Source organism: Papio anubis, chromosome 9, assembly GCF_008728515.1.
Source record: "Papio anubis isolate 15944 chromosome 9, Panubis1.0, whole genome shotgun sequence".
Taxonomy (NCBI): Eukaryota; Metazoa; Chordata; class Mammalia; order Primates; family Cercopithecidae; genus Papio; species Papio anubis.
The window spans coordinates 26,288,677-26,308,469 of NC_044984.1; the positions used below are offsets into that span (position 1 = coordinate 26,288,677).

General features: G+C 39.7%; 1 protein-coding gene across 6 annotated transcripts in view; it reads left to right on the forward strand.

Annotated features, from left to right (window-relative positions):
- ARNTL2 (aryl hydrocarbon receptor nuclear translocator like 2) overlaps positions 1-19,793 on the forward strand; it is a 69,329-nt gene that overhangs the window by 32,318 nt on the left and 17,218 nt on the right. For 3 of the 6 annotated variants that reach the window (XM_009180428.4, XM_009180429.3, XM_009180430.3), the window contains 7 exons: positions 4,596-4,637; positions 5,372-5,479; positions 8,216-8,373; positions 13,798-13,877; positions 15,547-15,639; positions 16,781-16,898; positions 17,699-17,842. In XM_009180428.4, the coding sequence (XP_009178692.3) occupies positions 4,596-4,637; positions 5,372-5,479; positions 8,216-8,373; positions 13,798-13,877; positions 15,547-15,639; positions 16,781-16,898; positions 17,699-17,842 (743 nt within the window). The remainder of the gene's footprint in view (positions 1-4,595; positions 4,638-5,371; positions 5,480-8,215; positions 8,374-13,797; positions 13,878-15,546; positions 15,640-16,780; positions 16,899-17,698; positions 17,843-19,793) is intronic. The other 3 variants (XM_003906145.5, XM_003906141.5, XM_031650365.1) reach the window with 2 other exon arrangements.

A 19,793-nucleotide genomic window follows, 5' to 3' on the forward strand; every position in this document is an offset into this window, starting at 1 on the left:
CATTTAAAAACAGAAGAGAAGAAGTGAGTCTACAGAACAGGAGTGGAAAAGATATTTTAGGTGGAAAGAACAACCGTGCAGGCATACAGGTATGTAGTTGCATACTCCTGATCAGGAAATGAGTGGTTGTCACCATAGAGCAGAGGGTGCACTTAGAGGGAGGTGAGCTATGAGAGTTGAGAGATAAACATGAACTGAGTCATGAAAGATCTGCTGAACTGAAGAATCTGAAAACTGTCTTGAATGCAGTAGGAAAACTGAAGAATTCTAAGCATGAGAAGAACTTGATCAGATTTATATTTTTTAAAGAATTGATTGCCTCTGCACTTTTTCACTTTTTTATTATGGTAAATACACACACACACATATACACGCAAACACATATATATAAATAACATTAAATTTGCCATTTGAACCACTATTAAGTGTACAATTAATTGGCATCAATTATAGTCAGTATTATAGACCATCACCTCTATTTCTAAAACTTTTGAATCACCCCAAAGAAAAACTCTGTGCCCATAAACAACAGCGTTCCCATTCTCCTCTCTCCCGATCCCCTGCTAACCTCTAGTGCATTTTCTGGCTCTATGAATTTGCTTATTCTAGATATTTCACATAAGTGGGAGTCCGAGGCAGGTGGATTGCCTCAGCTTAGGAGTTTGCAACCAGCCTGTGCAACACGGTGAAACCCTGTCTCTACTAAAATAAAAAAAAATTAGCCAGGCGTGGTGGCGGGCGCCTGTAGTCCCAGCTACTTAGGAAGCCGAAGCAGGAGAATTGCTTAAACCCAGGAGGCAGAGGTTGCGGTGAGCCAAGATCGTGCCACTGCACTCCAGCCTGGGCAGCAGAGCGAGACTCCATCTCAAAAAAAAACCAAAGTGGAATTATATGATGTTTGTTCCTTTGTCTGACTTATTTCACTTAGCATAATGTCTTCAAGTTTCATCCATATTATAGCATGTGTCAGAATTTCATTGCTGTTTATGGCTGAATACTATTCCACTGTGTATATATACCATATGTGATTTATCCAGTCCTCTCTTGAAGGGTTATTTCCACTTTTTGGCTATTGTGAATAATGCTGCCATGAACACTGATATACAAATACCTGCTTTAGTCCTTGCTTTCCATTATTTTGGATACATGCCTAGGAGAGAGTTGCTGGGTTATGTGATAATTCTGTTCAGTTTTTGAGGAACTGCTATACTGTTTTCCACGGTGACTGCATCACGTTACATTCCCATGAGTAGTGTACAGGAGTTCCATTTTCTTCACATCCTCACTGATCCTTATTATTTTCAATTGCTTGATTATAGCCGTCCTGGTAGGTCTTACAGTTTTCAAAGAATCACCCTGGAAACAGCGTGGAGGATGGTCTGAAGGGGGAAGATCCAGTAGGCAGAGAGAACCACAGAGAATAGCTCTTGCCAAGGATGAGGTTTTCTGAGCTTCAATCAAAGAGAGTGGCCCTGGACAGGAAGGGGAGGGAAAGGAAGGGACATTTGACACACTCAGAAGATAGGATCAATAGGACTTCGTGATTGTTCATTGGGAGGAGGATATAAAGTGTGCCCACGTTTTCTGACTTGCGCTTCTAGAGGGAGGGTGGTATTTTCATTCACTTATATTGAGGCAAAGATGATGAGTTGAGTTCTGGACACACTAAGAATGGGATATTTATAGAACCTTCAAGCAGGAAGATGGACATGAGGATTTGGAGCTCAGGGTGGAGGCCTGGCCTGGAGTTAGAGACTCAGACATCATTAATGCACAAAAAGTACTTGAACTGATGATGTGGGTGACGTCACTGGGAGAAGCTTATGGAGTGGGGAGACTGGGGGCTGAGGATATACTCTGGGGGCGCTGACCTAAAGATAGTACGAGATGAGGGGAAGCCTGCCCAGACTATCTGAAGGCATGGCTCTGAAGTGGGAGCGGCACACAGAAATCAAAGGAAGCACGTTTCAAAAAGAGGAACGCCTGACAAGTGGCAAATCTGGGGAATATTTTGAGATTGCATCTGCCTCTAACTTTGTCTTTGGTTAATTTAGAAAGAATGCCTACATTTCATTCAAAATGCAGTGAAAATAGTTTTCAAGAAAACTTTGCATTGTGTCTGAAATTCTATTACTGTAACGTAAGGTGCTGCACTAAGAAAATGTATCCCAGTAATGTGAACATTATTAATATCAGGAAGCTTATTAAAACACATTTGTAAAAATTTGTAAAATGTTAGGATTATAGACCAAATTTACTAATTATCTAGATTTGTTCTACAAACAAATGAACTGTTTGACTAACAAGATCTTGCCTTTATTCTATTCTGCCAGGGGCCATTAAATAGAAGGGTATTTGTATTTAATAAGTACAGTATATTTGAATTTCACCAAGGAGGCAAATTCACTCAGTGAGTTCATTTGCTAAAATGCCAATGATTAAAGCGAAAACATGATCTTAAAAGGTCAAAGTTTACCTTTTGAAATTGAAGTAATGTACATATATGTAGTCAGTGCTTCATATCTATGGGCAACCAATCAAAAATTGAAAATATCCAGAAAAAAAAAGCAAGTCTGTACTGAACAGATTCAGACTTATTTTTCTTGTTATTATTCTTTAAACAATACTGTATAACAACAATTCACGTAGCATTTACATTGATTAGGTATTGTAAGTAATCTGGAGATGATTTAAAGTATATGGGAGGATGTGCATAGGTTATATGCAAATACTGTGAAGAGACTTGAACATCCACAGGTTTTGGTATCTGCGAGAGGTTCTGGAGCCAGTCCCCCACGGATGATGAAGGACAATTATATATAATTCCAGACTATTAGGAAGAAAATTATTGACCCGTATAATTGTTTTCTGTTCATTCCTTTAAGATGGCTAAAAAGAGAGAAGAAGCTGACTTAATCTGACCCTCTCTTTTGCCTCAGAGAAACTTTAATTTTATTTGTACCAGCCACACAACAGGCTGACAGTGGTGAGAGAAATGGCCAGGTATGGTGGAAGGCCAGCCTGTGTTGAATAGTCTTTGCTTGGCCTCCTACTAGTTATAGGACCTTGGACAGTCATTAACTTTACTCAACTCCTTCATCTGTAAAATGGGGATAGTAATAACTTCATCACTGTGCTGTGAGAATCAAGTGTGGAAATATTTTTGATAAAGTACCATAAATATAAAAGCTCTTCTTGATTGAAACTGTGAAAAGGAAATGCACCACTTGATTAAGCGTTAGTCTTTGTGGTCTTTTTTATTTGGAATATTTATAAGCATCTCTTTATAAATTTGATTAACTTTTCTATAAGCATTATCTTTTTTTAAGTGGAAAAATATTAAAACTTCAAAAGAGTTCAACTGAGTAAGACAGTTCTAAAGTAGGCCAAACTTTTTTCAAAGCCTGAAAAATGTTCATTGTTAAATATCTATAAAGAAGGAAATTTGTTAAGATGGATCAGAAGCCTTAAAATATTTATCCATAAATTGTACTCCTAGGAATTTATCCTAGAGTGTAATTCGAGATGCCCACACCACAATATTCTTAGCCATATTATTTATGATATTGAAAATATTAGAATGTTGAAATATCCAACAATAGCAAATGAATGAATTATGATTTAACTAATCAATGGGCTACCATGTTCTCCAAGAATATTTGCAACTATGCAGAAATATTCATGTTAGAATGTTAAATGAATAAGACAAGACATGAAAATTATATACTATGATCTGAGTTTTATTTATTCTATATGTAGAACACACAGAAATATCCACATGGTACCCATGCACCATGGCTAAGTTAAATAATCATTGTATGTATCTACATGTTTAGGAAACGCTGGAAGGAGACATGTTAAAATATTAACTGTGATTACTTCCAGATGGGATTATGGGTGGTTTTCCTGGAATTTTTCAAATCTCTCACAAAATGATACATTTGGAAATATATCTTTTAAGATTACATATTTTTAAAAGCTATGCAGCCTGCATAATTTTTAAATGCTGACAGTCTTCTATCACCACCAATGTTTTTCATTTTAGTAATGGTCTGATGAGTACATTTCTGATGCTAGGAACTATACTAATGTGAAAATTAATATTATTGGCAAGAGTTTCCAGTTTTCAATATTTGTTACCATCCAGATGGATTTTTAGGCAGAATAAATTCCTTTTGATTAAAGGTCTGGGATTCTTAATCCATTTTCAGGCTGTTGTAATATAGCTATCATAAAGTTTTTGGTTAAGCCATCAATGATCTTAATGACTTTAATGTTAATTCTATGAAAATCTTACTATTGCTCAAGTTTGTCATGAGATCATATCCAAGTAATACACTAATTATTGCTCACTGTCAGTTAACATAACTTTTGTTATCCTTATGGGAATGGTGTTGCCTGTCAGCGTTAGGAAGAGAATGGTTCCTGTAGACAGTAGTAATCATTTCAGGTCATTAGGTGCTCAAGGGCGCATTTACAGCTAAGGATTTTATAGGAATTAGGATGATTGGACTTAATCTCACATCTGTTTCTCTCTCAAGAACTACAGAAAAGGTATTTCATGTAGTTTGATATTTTATCCTGCTTTTTTGTAGAGTGGAAGATGGTGAACACCAAGTTAAAATGAAGGCCTTCAGGTACATTGACTTGTTGAGATGGTACATGGTGAGTGGAAAGGTACACAAAGGCAAGCCTGTAGCCTAAGGCAAAGGTGACGCCAAGATAGAAGGGCTTGAAGATGAGACTTTTTTGTCTTGTTATGCTCTGAGAAGCAATGTTATCAGGCACCTTTTGTCTTGCTTTTCTGTCTACTTGGATAACATTTTGGCTTTCATGCCTTTAACTTTCTCTTAGAATAGCTTTTTTCAAAAAAAGAATACTTTCTTTAAGCACTAAAGAAAAATTGATTCATGACTTAAACAAATCAGTTACTTATGAGGAGCATCTGACTGTTGGAAACCCATCCTCGTAAGTTCTTTGTCAATTATTTCAACATATTTTTTCAACAACAACAACAAAATATTCTTCTCCATCTGGCAACATGGCCTATCAGAGTTTTGCTTTTTCTCCATTTATTTTGTTTTCTGATAGGATTCTACAAAATACTGCTGTGGTTCAAAGTGGCAGTAACTGTACACAGAATTAGGAGCCAGAGCTCTGATGAAGTATTAAGCAGAGAGCTGGCCTCTGGATAATTATGCCTTTCCTTAATGAAAGCCTCCAGAAACCTTTTCAGGTGCAGCTCCTTCAAGTAAAGTACCTTGTTCAGACATTGGTTCTTTCACCTTGCCCTGGGTTTCCTGGCTCCCAGCGTCATCATTCACCTTCTCCACCGTGGGCTTTCTCCCACCCTGCTCTCATCTCTCTCCAGATCCTGGCTCAGAGAGAGCACCCCTTCCTCTGCTGTACATCCTGGAGTCAGGCGTCTCTATCCATCGCTGCTGTCCATGCTGATGGGGAACACTGTTAGAAAGAAGAGGTGATCCTTCTAGTGAGAGTGTAACTACAATATTCTTTTAATCATAACACTTTCATTTTAATCGAGATGCTCTGTAATCCCAGCTCCTTGGAAGGCAGAGGCAGAAGAATCCTTTGAGCCCAGGAGTTTGAGGCTGCAGTGAGCTGTGATCATACAACTGCACTGCAACCTGGGCAACAGAGTGAGACCTTGACTTTAAAAAGAAAAAGAAAAGTATCTAATTGCTCACAAATAGAACAAAGTATGAGTAGATAACTGAATTTTATGTGAATACACATCTAATTGGAATCCTATCCACTTCATCCAACAGTATGTATTTTGTTCCAGGCGTGTCACTGCCAAGGGTGAATGGTTGGGGCAGGGAGTGTGTTAGCTCCCACAGCCTTCGTTGATGTTCCTCCCTACCCACCTCCCTACTCTTTTATCTGGAAAAATTACATTTTCTTTTATCCAATTTAAAGTCTTTGTAAGAACAGATCAGGGAAGTCTCCCACTTACCCTCTTTCCCATCAGATTGCCCCTAATCTATTCTAATAGAGAAATTCCGGAGTTGCTCTGTGTTGTAGGAGAGGGATTTGCAGCAAAGTGTGACGAGTAAAATCGTGTAATTCTTGAAATCTAAGATACACTTTTCCTCTCTACATTTTATTTTCTGTGGAAATTTCTTATCAGTGGCATCTTCCTGTCAGTTGGCAGCATTTCTTTCTCTTGTGATGCTTTAAATAATCGTGCGTCTTACAATTGGTGGCTCTTAGATTTGATGAAATAGGGGTAGTGGTATGGAAGGTACTGAGGTGGCTTAGAGAGAGCAGTGATTAATCGTGTAGTAGTCAGAGAAAGCTTCCCAGAAGAATAACTGAGCGGGATTTTGAAGAAAGAATAGGATTTCTCCAACAGTGCAGTCAGAAAGGACTTTGTAAGCCGGGTAAAGAGGAAGGCATGGAGGAGGTGTGAGACAGCATGGAGGAGGTGTGAGACAGCATGGAGGAGGTGTGAGACAGCATGGCGTGTGTGAGGACGAGCAAGTCTTCGCGCGTTGCTGCTGTGGGACACGTGGAGCTATCGGGAAAAGTCTTGAAGAGAGAAACTGGAGATGAAGACATGAGGCGGGTCAGGGGGAACCTTGGCCTATAATTAGGGAATCTGGCTAGTCCTCTTGGGCAGTGGATGTACAGTGAACAGTTTTGTGCAATGGGATTAGGTGACTTGATTTGTTTTACTACATAATTCCGGAAGGCATAGGATAGACTGGGAGAGGAAGGAACAACAGTTTAAAAGGTTCTGGGGTAATGCAATGAGCCTGAATTAAGATGGTGACAGAGGGAATGGAGAGGAAGAGAAGACATGTTTAAGAAATATTTTAAGATCTAGAATTGACAGGAGTTTGTGATTATTTGGCTTTTTAGGGTGAAGAGGAAGGTTCTAAACCAGGGGTATCCAATCTTTTGACTTCCCTGGGTCACGTTGGAAGAAGAAAAATTGTCTTGAGCCACACATAAAATACAGTAACACAAATGATAGCTAGTGAGCTAAAAAAAAAAAAAAAAAAAAAATCTCATAATGTTTTTAGAAAGTTTATGAATTTGAGTTGGGCCACATTCAAAGCCATCCTGGAGTGCAGTTTGGACAAGCTTGGTCTAGACTGAGCAGTTGTGTTACCAACCAAGATAAACCCTATAGAAGGAATAATAAATCAGGAGTAGTACAGGAAGAATTGAAAATGGGGGTACATTGCAGAGAATGCATTCAGTTTGGGGTTTCCTGAGTTTTAGATTTCTTGAGAATTGTTTAGATTTGTAATTCTAGTTCCATAGGTCAGGAGCTGAGTGAAGTATGAATGAGATAGGGTTATAATAACAAGTAGCTTATGAGTAGCTGTAAAGCCTTGTGAGGGAATGAGATCTCAGGGTGAATAAAGAGTGAGGAGAGAGCGGTGCTGAGCAGGGAATCTTAGTACACACCAATATTTAAGGATCAAGTAAGAGCTGGGTGAGGAGGCGAGGGGACTGAGCCGAGCAGGGAGAGTGGAGGAGGACGAGGAGGCAGAGAGGCTGTGGAAACCAGGGGAGAATGAGAAGTGTCAGCAGTGTCAGATTCAAGGCAGGGATCAGCAAGAGATTGCAAGATCTTCGCTAGGACAGTTTTAGTGGGGCAGGGGTTGTGGAAGGTTGATGTTACAGATGGACAGAATGCCTGGGAAATGAAAGACTGAGTGGAAACTGCACTCTTTCAGGGAGCTTGCTGAGGGGGCAAGACAGTAGCAAGAACAAAAAACAACTAGAATTAGGGAAAGGATTTTTTTTCAGGGGGGAAGATACTTGAGCACATTAATAGACCCATGATAAGGAGCTATAAAAATAATGAGGTTAAGATGCTGACAACTATTTATGCAAATGCAAGAGAATAGTTAGCTTTGAACAAAAGGGCACCCATCTCTTCTCTAATATTGGAGACAGGTAGAAAAACCACCTAGGCTCTCAGACAGTTGCCTTCGTTCTTAAAGATTTCAGAAAATGAGGTAGGGAGGGACTGACCAAGGGCAGCGAGTTTTATGAATGCTATTCCTGGTCTCAGCAGCGCTTTCCCCTTCCCTCAATGACAACTGCAGGGACCCAAGTTAGGAGGAAGAACAGTGTGTGCCTGCTGGGCTCAGCATCTGCTCCACTGAGCGCCACGGGTGGGGGTCTGGAGGTCTGCCGAATGTTAAATATAAAGGAAGTTCCTTTTCCCTCTTAGAGAAGCTCATAGCCAAACCGAAAAGCGGAGGAGAGATAAAATGAATAACCTGATTGAAGAACTGTCTGCAATGATCCCTCAGTGCAACCCCATGGCGCGTAAACTGGACAAACTTACAGTTTTAAGAATGGCTGTTCAGCACTTGAGATCTTTAAAAGGTGAGTTTGACGACGGCTTCCACAGTTAAGTGAAATCTGCTCTGTCACTGAGGTCTCTGATTGGTTCGCTTTGCTGTCAGCTGTTGAGGTTCTATCCAGATGTGTCTTTCAGCTTTACGGGTATTCACTGGCATTTGTCTATAGTCTATGTGTGGAGAGAATACTGAATTGGATGTCAGAAAACTGGGTTCTGATAAAAGCTTTATCTCGAGCTCTGATGAAAAAATACTATACAAACTTGAAAAGTATTTACATTTCTGCTTCACATATAATACGAAGAGAATATCACCTGCCTTTCATACCTCTCAGTTCTTTAGAAGTTCTGAAGTAGAACTGGGCATGGTGGTTCATGCTTGTAATCCCCGTACTTTGGGAGGCTGAGGTGGGTGGATCGCTTGAGTCCAGACTTCGAGACAAACCTGGGCAAAAAATGCAAAAATTAGCCAAGAGTGGTCATGCTCACTTGTAATCCCAGCTATCCGGGAGACTGAGGTGGGAGGATCGCTTGAGCCTGGGAGGTGGAGGTTGCAGTGAGCAGTAATCATGCCACTGCACTCCAACCTGGGTGACAGCCTGTCTCAAAAAAAAAAAAAAAAAAAAAAAAGTTCTGAAGGATGGTATTAATTATTAAGTTATTGAGAGATTTCTATCCTTCAAAAAGAAAACTTCCTTAAACTCTGCAGTTTCTCTTAAGGCTTCATTCAGATTTATCAGTAGTACCTTACAATGCATCACACGTTGCCATTCCAGGGTATCCTCAAATATGTGAGACACTGGGGGAAGGAGGTCCTTGCCAATGCCTCTTGGTGTGTGGGTCATCATTTCTGGCTTTAGCAATTCCCCAATTTGAGCTTGAATTTTAAATCAAAGTGTAATAAATGTGTATATGTACCTGTGTGTTAGTCCATTCTCGCATTGCTATGAAGGAATACCTGAGACTGGGTAATTTATAAAGAAAAGAAGTTGAATTGGATCATGGTTCCACAGGCAGTGCAGGAAGCATGGTGGCATCTGCCTCTTGGGAGGCCTCAGGGAGCTTTTACTCATGGCAGACGGCAAAGCGGGAGCCGGCATCTTACATGGCAGGAGCAGGACCAAGAGAGGGTCGGGGAGGTGCCACACGCTTTAAACAACCAGATCTCATGAGAACTCACTATTGCGACACAGTACCAAGGGGAAAATCCACAAGCATGATCCAATCACCTCCCACCAGGCCCCACCTCCAGCACTGGGGATTAGTTTTCGACATGAGATTTGGGTGGGGACACAGAGCCAAACCATATCAACATGTGCAGTAGAAATCACCCCTGGTTTGGGAATAACCCCAGTCCAACTTGGGGGACAGGGTGATGGAAGTGGAATAGAGTTTTCGATTTATCAATGCTGATCATGTAAATTTGCATGGAAAAGATAAGACCTGGACAAGTAGCAAGCTGAAGACTCCAGAGGAGACTCTGCAAGTGCAGATCTGTAAAGATCTAGAAGATTATAGTAAAATTTGGCTCAAAAATCATAAAAAGAGAGTGAGCAAAGGATGACCAAGGGTCTTAGTTTAGATCTCAAACACTGCCAGGAAAAGGAAAATATATTTCAGGGTAATGGAAATTATCTGGGCACCATACAAGGACTTTACCAAGTCAAGTTAAGCTGGCTAAGAGGAGAGCAGCACTAACCTGGACTCCTGGTGCTTCCTGTTGGGAGCGTGATGGGAGATCTTACTTTCGTAACAGTCTGTTATGAAATAAGCTTCTCTTTTACCCACAGCTGAGGCTTGCAATATTTTCCTTAAATCCTTCAGCAATGAAAATTTACAGGCTCAACTGAGGTCATTTGATTGCAACCCTAAAATTAGCTGAGTATTTTCACATTCGCAGTGTCCTAAGGGAGGAGGACCTAAGGGAAAAGCCATGAATCAGTCGACTAGTTCAACAAAACATGATCTGAGCATCAACTGCATTCCTGTTCTGTGCTGAGAATATAAAAATTAATGAGGCAAGGTCTCTGCCCTTTAAGGGTTTGTGATCTGACTAGGAAGATTGAATTAGGAAGAGATCGTCAGAGTCTAGTGTGATGAATGTTACAGCAGTGATGTGAGTGAGAGGAGAGGCTGTGGAAACTCGGCAGGGAGGAGGTGAGTCCAAAGGAGATTCCTTGGAACAGGGCGTAAATTTTGCCGTCAGCTCTGCTAAGCAGAAGTGACATGGTTAAGAACTCATCCCCGCAGTCTGACCAGATCCTTTGGTCAGTGCTGCTCACAGCAAGATGATTTAAGGCAACTGGATCTGCATTCCAGGGTATTGTCGCAGCATCCCCACACTTGCTCGGCAAAAGCTTAGAAGCCATATCAACAGAGGGCTGCCTGTGGATCATGTTGTTTTGGTCCATAGGATAATTAGGTTAAAGGCAGAAGGATGGTGATGTGATCTTTTTCACTATACCCTACAGCTGTGCTTTTTAAACTATCTGGGTGAAGAACAGGTGTTTCTGCCATCCACCACCAGTTCATTGTAAAATACAATTAATTATGGAAAAATGATCATGGGTTTGGCTGTCACAGCAATGTTACATTTTTATAAAAGCCTCTAAATGCTTATTCTTAAATTCTGCATTCGATCTTACCAGTTTGCTGGTAAGAAAACCACTGGTCTGCAGACCACATTTGGAGTAGCCCTGCTCTGTAGCATGAGGTCCTCTGTCTGTGATCTGATTACCAGGCGGGGCAGTGGAGCGCGGTGGTTCACGCGTGTGCGTACTGAAGGCAGACCTTGTGGTTCAAATCCTGGCTTCCTCCCTTCATAGCTATGTGACTTACTCAAGTTATTTGACATTCTAATTCTCAGGTTTCCGCATCTGTGAAATAGGGACAATGCATTTGCCTCCTGGGACTATTGTTAAGAGTAAAGAACAGAAACCAAACACTGCATGTTCTCACTCATAGGTGGGAATTGAACAATGAAATCACTTGGCCATGGGAAGGGGAACATCACACACTGGGGCCTATTATGGTAGGGGGAGAGGGGAGGGATGGCATTGGGAGTTATAACTGATGTAAATGACGAGTTGATGGGTGCTGACGAGTTGATGGGTGCAGCACACCAACATGGCACATGTATACATATGTAACCTGCACGTTGTGCACATGTACTCTAGAACTTAAAGTATAATAATAATAAAAAAAGTAAAGAGTAATGCATGTAGAGTGTAGCACAGTGTTCACTAATGGTGGGGGTGGGGTAAGAAGAGGAGGAGGAATTGTTACTGTCATTTTTATCTTGTTTTTTAACCCAATGAACATTGTCAAAAAAGTAAGTGATCATGTTGCCTCGTTGGTTTTTGCCATGGGAACTCTGAGAGCCAATGTGTGGACAAGTATGTGGAACACCACAGCTTGCATTTGCGGGCCAGCCTCTACCATGCCTCAGCACTGCTCTCACTGCCCTTGTTTTCTCTTGAGCACATCCCCACTCACTCACCGAGTCAGGGCTCGCCTGTGCTGGCTGATTTACACTGACAGGGTTTCCCAGCCCACTTCTGCCTGGTGTGCTCTGCCAACCTTGCTGCAGGCCAGACCTGAAATGTCATTACCTTGCTCAGAATCAATTTATTGCTGTTCCCCGACCTAGCACTCAGAATCTGCGTCCTTCATTCCTTCCTCAGCTCCCTCCCAAGCTGCTGTGTAGTAATATTAACAAGAAGTTGTTGGGAGAATTCCCTGAGCCCTAGGGTGAAGATAGATTCCAACAGAAGAGATTTTCTTTTCCCTATGCCAGGCTCTTTAGAATGCTATGAGTCTGAGAAAACTGTACTGAATCATAGCACGAGGCATTTTGACTTTCTGCCCCGCCTACTTACTTTGCCACCACCACTTAGTTCATTGGTGAGTTTGAGCCACAGATCCGTCCAAGGGCCAATGTGTGGTTAAAATGTCTAAGGATGTTACCCCACCTTTCCCCTGCAAAAGCAACGTTTCTTACAGTACCCAGGAAGAGGGGATAGGAGTCAAGAAGGTTGGGGAATATAAGGTATGGAAAATTGACTGACTTCTGAATCATCCTTGCCCTGGGGATGGCTTGCTTGGCATTGTTGACTGTGTCATATGCCCCCTTGTGGCCTTGAGGGGCTTTGCGTGTCTGGGTTGGTGGATTCCCTTACTCCTCTCAGGTCAAACATTCCCCTTGGTTTTGGCCTGATAATTCCTCACCATTTTACAAGCTCTGCAGCTGCTTTAGAGACTTTCATTTTAATATAAACTCAGTGCTAAGGGCTGAAAATGAATTATTTCATTTATATTTTATACATTTTTAAAATAATCTGTGTATTATCAGAATAGAGGTCTCTATATTGCCATTAGAGGGTTTTCTTACTGGAAAATCTCATGAATCCGTAACACTTGTTTAGAATTCCAGAATATCCCCTTTCAAGGTAACTCATATGATCAACTTTAATTAGCTGAGACATTATCTAAATAACTGTAGTAGTTCCCCCTTATCCATGGAGCATACGTTCCAAGAGCCTGGTAGATACCTGAAACTGTGGGTAGTACTGAACCCTAGGCATAGCACTTTTTTTCCTATGCATATATACCTATGATATAGTTTAACTGATAAATCAGGCACAGTAAGAGGTTAACATTAATAATAAACTAGGACAATTTTAGCAATATGCTGTAAAAAAGTTATATGTTCTCTCTTTGGCTCGCTCAAAATATCTTATTGTATTGTGCTCACCTGTTTGCAGACCACGGTGGACCACAGGTAACTGAAACCACAGCTAAGGGGGGACTACTGCATGTCAATTCTTGAATATTATTTCATGTACAGTTTATTGCAATGTTTTTATATATAGCTCTTAATGTGCATATTTGAATATAAAGGAATAAGTAGTTCCAAGAATTCACAATCTAAAAGAAATAAATTTTAATCAAGTGATAATGAAGAAAGAAAATGATTAGCTGAGCATAGTGGCTCACACCTGTAATCCCAGCACTTTGGGAGGCTGAGTGAGTGGATTGCTTGAGGCCAGGAATTCAAGACCAGCCTGGCCAACATAGTGAAAATTTGGCTCTAATAAAGATACAAAAATTACCCGGGTGTGGTTTTGCATGCCTGTAATCCCAGCTACTCAGGAGACTGAGGCACGAGAATCACTTGAACTCAGGAGGTGGAGGTTACAGTGAGCTGAGATGGTGCCACTGCACTTCAGCCTGGGCAACAGAGTAAGACTCTGTCTCAAAAATAAATTAATTAATTAAATGAAAATGAAAAAAAAAAGAAAATGATGACAGAAAATGTCTTAGAATGTGCCAAAAGAAAAAATAGCAGCAGCAGCAGCAGCAGCAGCAGCAGCAGCAGCATTGCTAATGTTCATTGAGCATGTTGCCCTCTCTACTATATTTCCAATAACTCTTGACTCCTTTCTTTTTAGGCATGACAAATTCTTATGTGGGAAATAATTGTAGACCATCATTTATTCAGGATAATGAGCTCAGACATTTAATCCTTAAGGTAACTGAAGATATATTTGTCTAAGTTGTATATGTGCTTTCATTGCTGTTTGAATACGAGGCAGATTTTCTTCCATTTGCTTCCTGTTATAAACATGCAAGACTCCATGTTACACCATATTTCCTTTAATATAGAAATTTAAAATAGAGAAGTAGCCATGTGTTACTAGTTTGTGTTCATGAAAGTAGAGACAGAGGATAGGCCCTTTCTACACTGCAGAGCAAAGCTTGTCTTCAGCGCTAAGTATGTTATACTACCCACCTCGCACACATAGGATCTATTCGCCATGATCACCACCTCCTTCAAAGCCGTCAGCCTGACATCCTGTTCCCTCAGGATCCTGTTCTTCTCGGAGGCCAGTCATTGCTTGCTTAGAGTTGTTAGTGCTTTGACATTTCTGTCCTCATCATTTCCTGGGCATGGCTTTTCAGATTCACCAGTCTAGAGAGGAAACTGTGATCATGTGATTGGCTTCTCATGCCCTCGGAGGTGATAAATGTCTTGGTCGTGAGCTGTGTGACTACTAGGTTTTAAGCGATAGTCGAATTAAATAGAAAGATTCTTCATACACATTTTTGTCCATTTTTCCTTTAATTAAAAAAAGCCACTCTTTTATTTAAACAGCTGAATTTAAATATAGCATTCCTAGCAGGGATATAAAGGATATTGTGTGGATACAAAAATTTTTGAAGGTGGCAAAATGTACGGTTTGCTTTCGAAGCTTTCTGACCAATCTGTACATGCTCGTCAGTCACACCTTCATGGAACCCTGCTTCTGCCCTGCAGAGCATGCCCAGCAGGAGTGCCAGGCTCTTCCTATGTGGCCATATGTTCCCACTTCCATGCAGGCTGCTTCATAGGATTTGCTGGGTAGACCTTATGAGAGTAGCTGACACATTAGTTTACAATGAGTGATGCCTTATTATTATTCAAAAACTATAACTAGGTGTACAGTGTGATGTCTTCATTGCTTCCTTGTCCCCAATCTGCACAGTCCTCCTACCTCAACACATCCAAAGGTAATCGTTCTGCATGCAGTATAGTAGGATTTGGTAAAGGTAATTTTATTTTATTATTATTTTTTGAGACAAGGTCTGGCTCTGTTGCCTAGGCTGGAATGCAGTGGTGCAGTCTCAGCTCACTGCATCCTCTGCCTCCTGGGCCCAAGCCATCCTCCCATCTCACCCTCCTGAGTAGCTGGGACTACAGGCGTGCACCACCACGCCCGGCCAATTTTTCTAGTTTTTGTCGAGACAGGGTTTCGCCAGTGTTGCCCGGGCTGGTCTCAAACTCATGAGCTCAAGAGATCCGCCTGCCTCGGCCTCCCAAAGTGCTGGGATATAGGCTCATTTAGTGCTGTATATAGGCTCATCTATAGCACCTGGCCTAATTTTTTAAGAAATGTCTCAAGTAAATATTCTGCAGCCAAACTTTTCATGTCCAAAACATTAATTTAGAATAAGATTTCAACATGACGTTCTTTATAAATCGGTTTGCATCTTAAGAACATTTCTTAAAATGAATCTTACTAGCTCCATGAAAACTAGCTCAATAAAACTAGTCTGTTAGTTTTATTGCCACAATAACTCCCTCAGAATCTGAATGTGTGTATGTGTATAAGAGACAGACAATATTTTTAAATATTCACTTTTATTTTCTTAAATCCTAGACTGCAGAAGGCTTCTTATTTGTGGTTGGATGTGAAAGAGGAAAAATTCTCTTCGTTTCTAAGTCAGTCTCCAAAATACTTAATTACGATCAGGTATTCAAACCTCATGATTCCATATTCTACTTGGAGATGGAAAACACACCCACACATGCACACACACATACCCACACACACAGGTGACTGACAGTTTAGGGTATCACTTAAGTTTCAAGTTAGTGACGTGGAATCCAGTCCTACTGGGCACTGACTTTGCAAAGAAGAGGCTCTTTAGAGACTCACTGGCTGCTCAGGGGCACGTAGGGATTCCCATGATTCAGGGTTTAGTCCTCTGCTTTTCAGATTCGGAAACTTGATCCGCCTTAGAGAGTTCTGGATATAGACTTATATTAACCACGCAGGTTTTTTTTTAGAATGAAATGTCTAACTGCCAAACAATTCAGCCTACTTGTATTGGCTGGTCCATTAGTCCTGTTGTCTGTAGGAATGTTTGCTTGGGTAATACAGGAATTCAGAAGAGGGGTGGCCACTATGGGTCAGGGAAGGCATCACGCATGAAGTAGGATGTCTGCGAGGCTTGGCAGAAGCGAGATGTAGAGAAGGGGAGGAAACATTTCAGGCTGGGAGAAAGAAGGGAGTCCCGAAGTGTAGGGAGTCAAAGGCAATTTGGCTGGAGTGGCCAAGGGATAGGGAAGGGGTGGTGAGTTCTGAGGAATGGGACTGTATCAGCAAAGGCATAGACCTGGGGATGCTGTGCATATTGGGAGTGGTGGAATGGGAAGTGAGAGGTATTCTGGGTTGGATTTTACTTATCAATAGTATGGTAATTTTTTAAACAGTATGGTAAATGTCTGATAAAGTCACAGATATTCTGTGATTTCTAAATTATGCTATCATGTAATCTCTTTTTTTTAACAAGGACAAAAAAGTTCAAAACAAATCACAATCATTTCCAAGTATCATGTTAACAAGAGTTACAAGATTTAGCGGAATACTAGCAATTAGTGTTTGTATATGGTTTGTGTATATCCAGGGATGGTTCTATATGCATGTATTTTTTTCTGTCTACAAGTATCACCCTGCTTTGAACACTAAGTTCATGTCACATGGTGTTGTGAACGTATCTTTGAGCTTGAGAAAAATCAACCTTTAACAAAAAAGGACATTTATTGTATGCATCAAGAAATGTAGAAAAAGCATGATACTGATTTTAAGTGAATGTCTACCTTATGAATAGGCTAGTTTGACTGGACAAAGCTTATTTGACTTCTTGCATCCAAAAGATGTTGCCAAAGTAAAGGAACAACTTTCTTCTTTTGACATTTCACCAAGAGAAAAGCTAATAGATGCCAAAAGTAAGTGTCCATTTCTGCATGCTTGTTATTTTATGTAAATGTAATGATCACCTAAAAGTTTAGCTACACGGTGTTTTTAATACAGCTAACTAAGCTTTTATCAAACGAGAATTATTTTGTAAACTTTACATCATAGTTAATATATATAGCTATATAGAAAATTCCTATATTCATACAGACATATACAAACACAAATGCATTCATATGAAGATGCTTTGTTTGGGGACAATATGATTCCTTCATATTTGCTATTTTTCATATACAAATAAAATCCTTACAAGAAAGTGTCATTTTGGATAAAAAATTGCTGAAGTTCCCATTATTTAGCTACATGCTAAAAGACAATTATCCTCTTTTGTATATGGATTAGGTCTTTTCTGTATGAAAGACCTTGTATAATTGCGTTTGGGAAGTGTAAGTATTTTTTCTTCTCTGAAAATGCCTAGTACCAAATAATTATATGAAATATAAAACAATTGATTCCTGTAATAGTTGAGGTTTTTTTCATTTTTTAATTTAATTTTTATTTCATTTCACTTAAATTAACTTTGTTCTTCCCCATTTGGGGAAAAAAGAAAGATAAATTGCAAATGTCTATAAGTTATCAAAATGTGATTGCTTGACAAATACATTTTTTGGGTGTGTTTCACTTTAGGGTTTACTGTACAATCATGCCATTGCTTTAAAAAACTATTTCCTTTCTCAATAATAGATGATCAGAAAATGTTGGAAGATAAATTTCAAAATTATTTGACAATATTCTTTTCCACCTGTTCTCTCACCCCCTTCTGCTACAAAAGCTGGTTTGCAAGTTCACAGTAATTTCCACACTGGAAGGACACATGTTTATTCTGGCTCAAGACGATCTTTTTTCTGTCGGATAAAGAGTTGTAAAATCTCTGTCAAAGAAGAGCATGAATGCTTACCCAACCCAAAGAAGAAAGGTATCATTTTGAAATGTCAAGTGATGCAAAGCGTGGATATAAAATTAATGACCTAAATATTTTCTGTACAGAAAAAATAAAACATATGGTCAAGGGAAATATTTGAATCCAAAAGCATCTTAAAAATAAGATTTTTTTTTAAACCAAAATTACTTAGATTGGTTCATCATATCTTTCGAATTTATCAGGTAATTACATATTGTCTTTGTTACCCAAGATTTTAATGGTATTATTGAAATTGTAGTTTGGGGCCTATCAAATGGGAAAAAATCACAAGAGATAGAAATAAAACTTTTGCTATGAAACTTCATTATTACTCTTTAAAATATAAAAGTTAGATGTTAAAATAAAAATGTCAGTAGTACAAGAGCCTGATCTGACTAATTTTGGTGAAAGTTTCTTAAGATGTTCCAGGTGTGATTTTAATTTTTTATGAGATGTTGATTCTTTGGTAAATATCTCATTTGTTTTCTTATGATCCTTTGCTAGATTTGTCTTGCAGATATTTACTTTTTGAATTGATTAAATAGTCATCTATTTAACTTAATTGGGAAATTTCGGGGACTACAAAATGTCTCATGACTTTTTTGCCTAAGAGCATATTAAGCTATTAGATATAGGATTTCGTAGGCAAATTTCAACATGGGATTTGCTTTCCTATCCTTTAAAAGGATATTTATATGGAGCCACAAAATTCAATTTATTTACAAGTTTTGGTCAGAATGTTTTTTGACAAACACCTAAAATGATAATTGCTAATACTCATTTATTTAACACTTACCCTGTGCCAGATACTGTGCTAAGTAAGTGTTTTAGTCCTCATGAAAATACTATTCTTTTTAAAAAATTTTTCAACATTTATTTTAGATACAGGGACTACATGTGCAGGCTCGTTGCATGGGTATATTGCACTAAGGTAGTGAGCATAGTACCCAGTAGATAGTTTTTCAATCCTCATGCCCTTCCCTCCCTTCCCCCTAATAGTTCACAGTGTCTGTTGTTCCCATGTTTATGTCCTTATATGCTCAATGTTTAGCTCCTACTTATAAGTGAGGACATGTGGTATTTGGTTTTCTGTTCTTGCATTAATTCACTCAGGATTATAGCCTCCAGCTCTATCCACATTGCTGCAAAGGACATGATTTCATTCTTTTTTATGGCTGTGTAGTATCCATGCTTTATATGTAGCCCACTTTTCTTTAATCCACCATGGATGGGCACCTAGGCAGATTTCATGTATTTGCTATTGTGAACAGTGGTGCAATGAACATACAAGTGCATATGTCTTTTCAGTAGAATGATCTGTTTTCCTTTGGGTGTATACCCAGTAATGGGGCTGAAGATTCCTCCCCAAGTTGTATTTTCTCCTAGCTTCTTTCACAGTCTTATTTCTAAAAAGACCCCTGCACATTGGCTGTGCTGAGGGGAAAATGATTGGGATACACCTGAGATCATTGTGTGACAACAGTAGATGTTGGTGAATGAACAGTTTATTGAGTGCCTACTATGTGCCGGGTACTATGCCAAATGCAAAGGACACACTAGGGAGCAGGCAGACAAGTACTGCTGTAGTGGACCTTATGTGAGATGGCCCTCATATACTACAGACAGCCAAGAAACATGTAAACTAATAAGTAGGTAGTGGAAAGTGTGATGCGAGTGACATCTTTGCTGAATTAATAGTAGTTTTTGAATACTGAAAGATTATTTTCACAGTTTTTTGTTACTATTCACTTTGTAACAATTACAGACACAACACACTTGTGCAGTGGTACAGTCACAGCTCACTGCAGCCTTAAACTCCTGGGCTCAAATGATCTTCCCAACTCAGCCTCCCAAGTAGCTAAGACTACAGATATGTATCACCTCATCCCTCTAAGTTTAACATTTTTTATAGAGATGGGATCTTGCTATATTGCTCTGGTTGGTCTCAAACTCCTGGCTTCAAGCA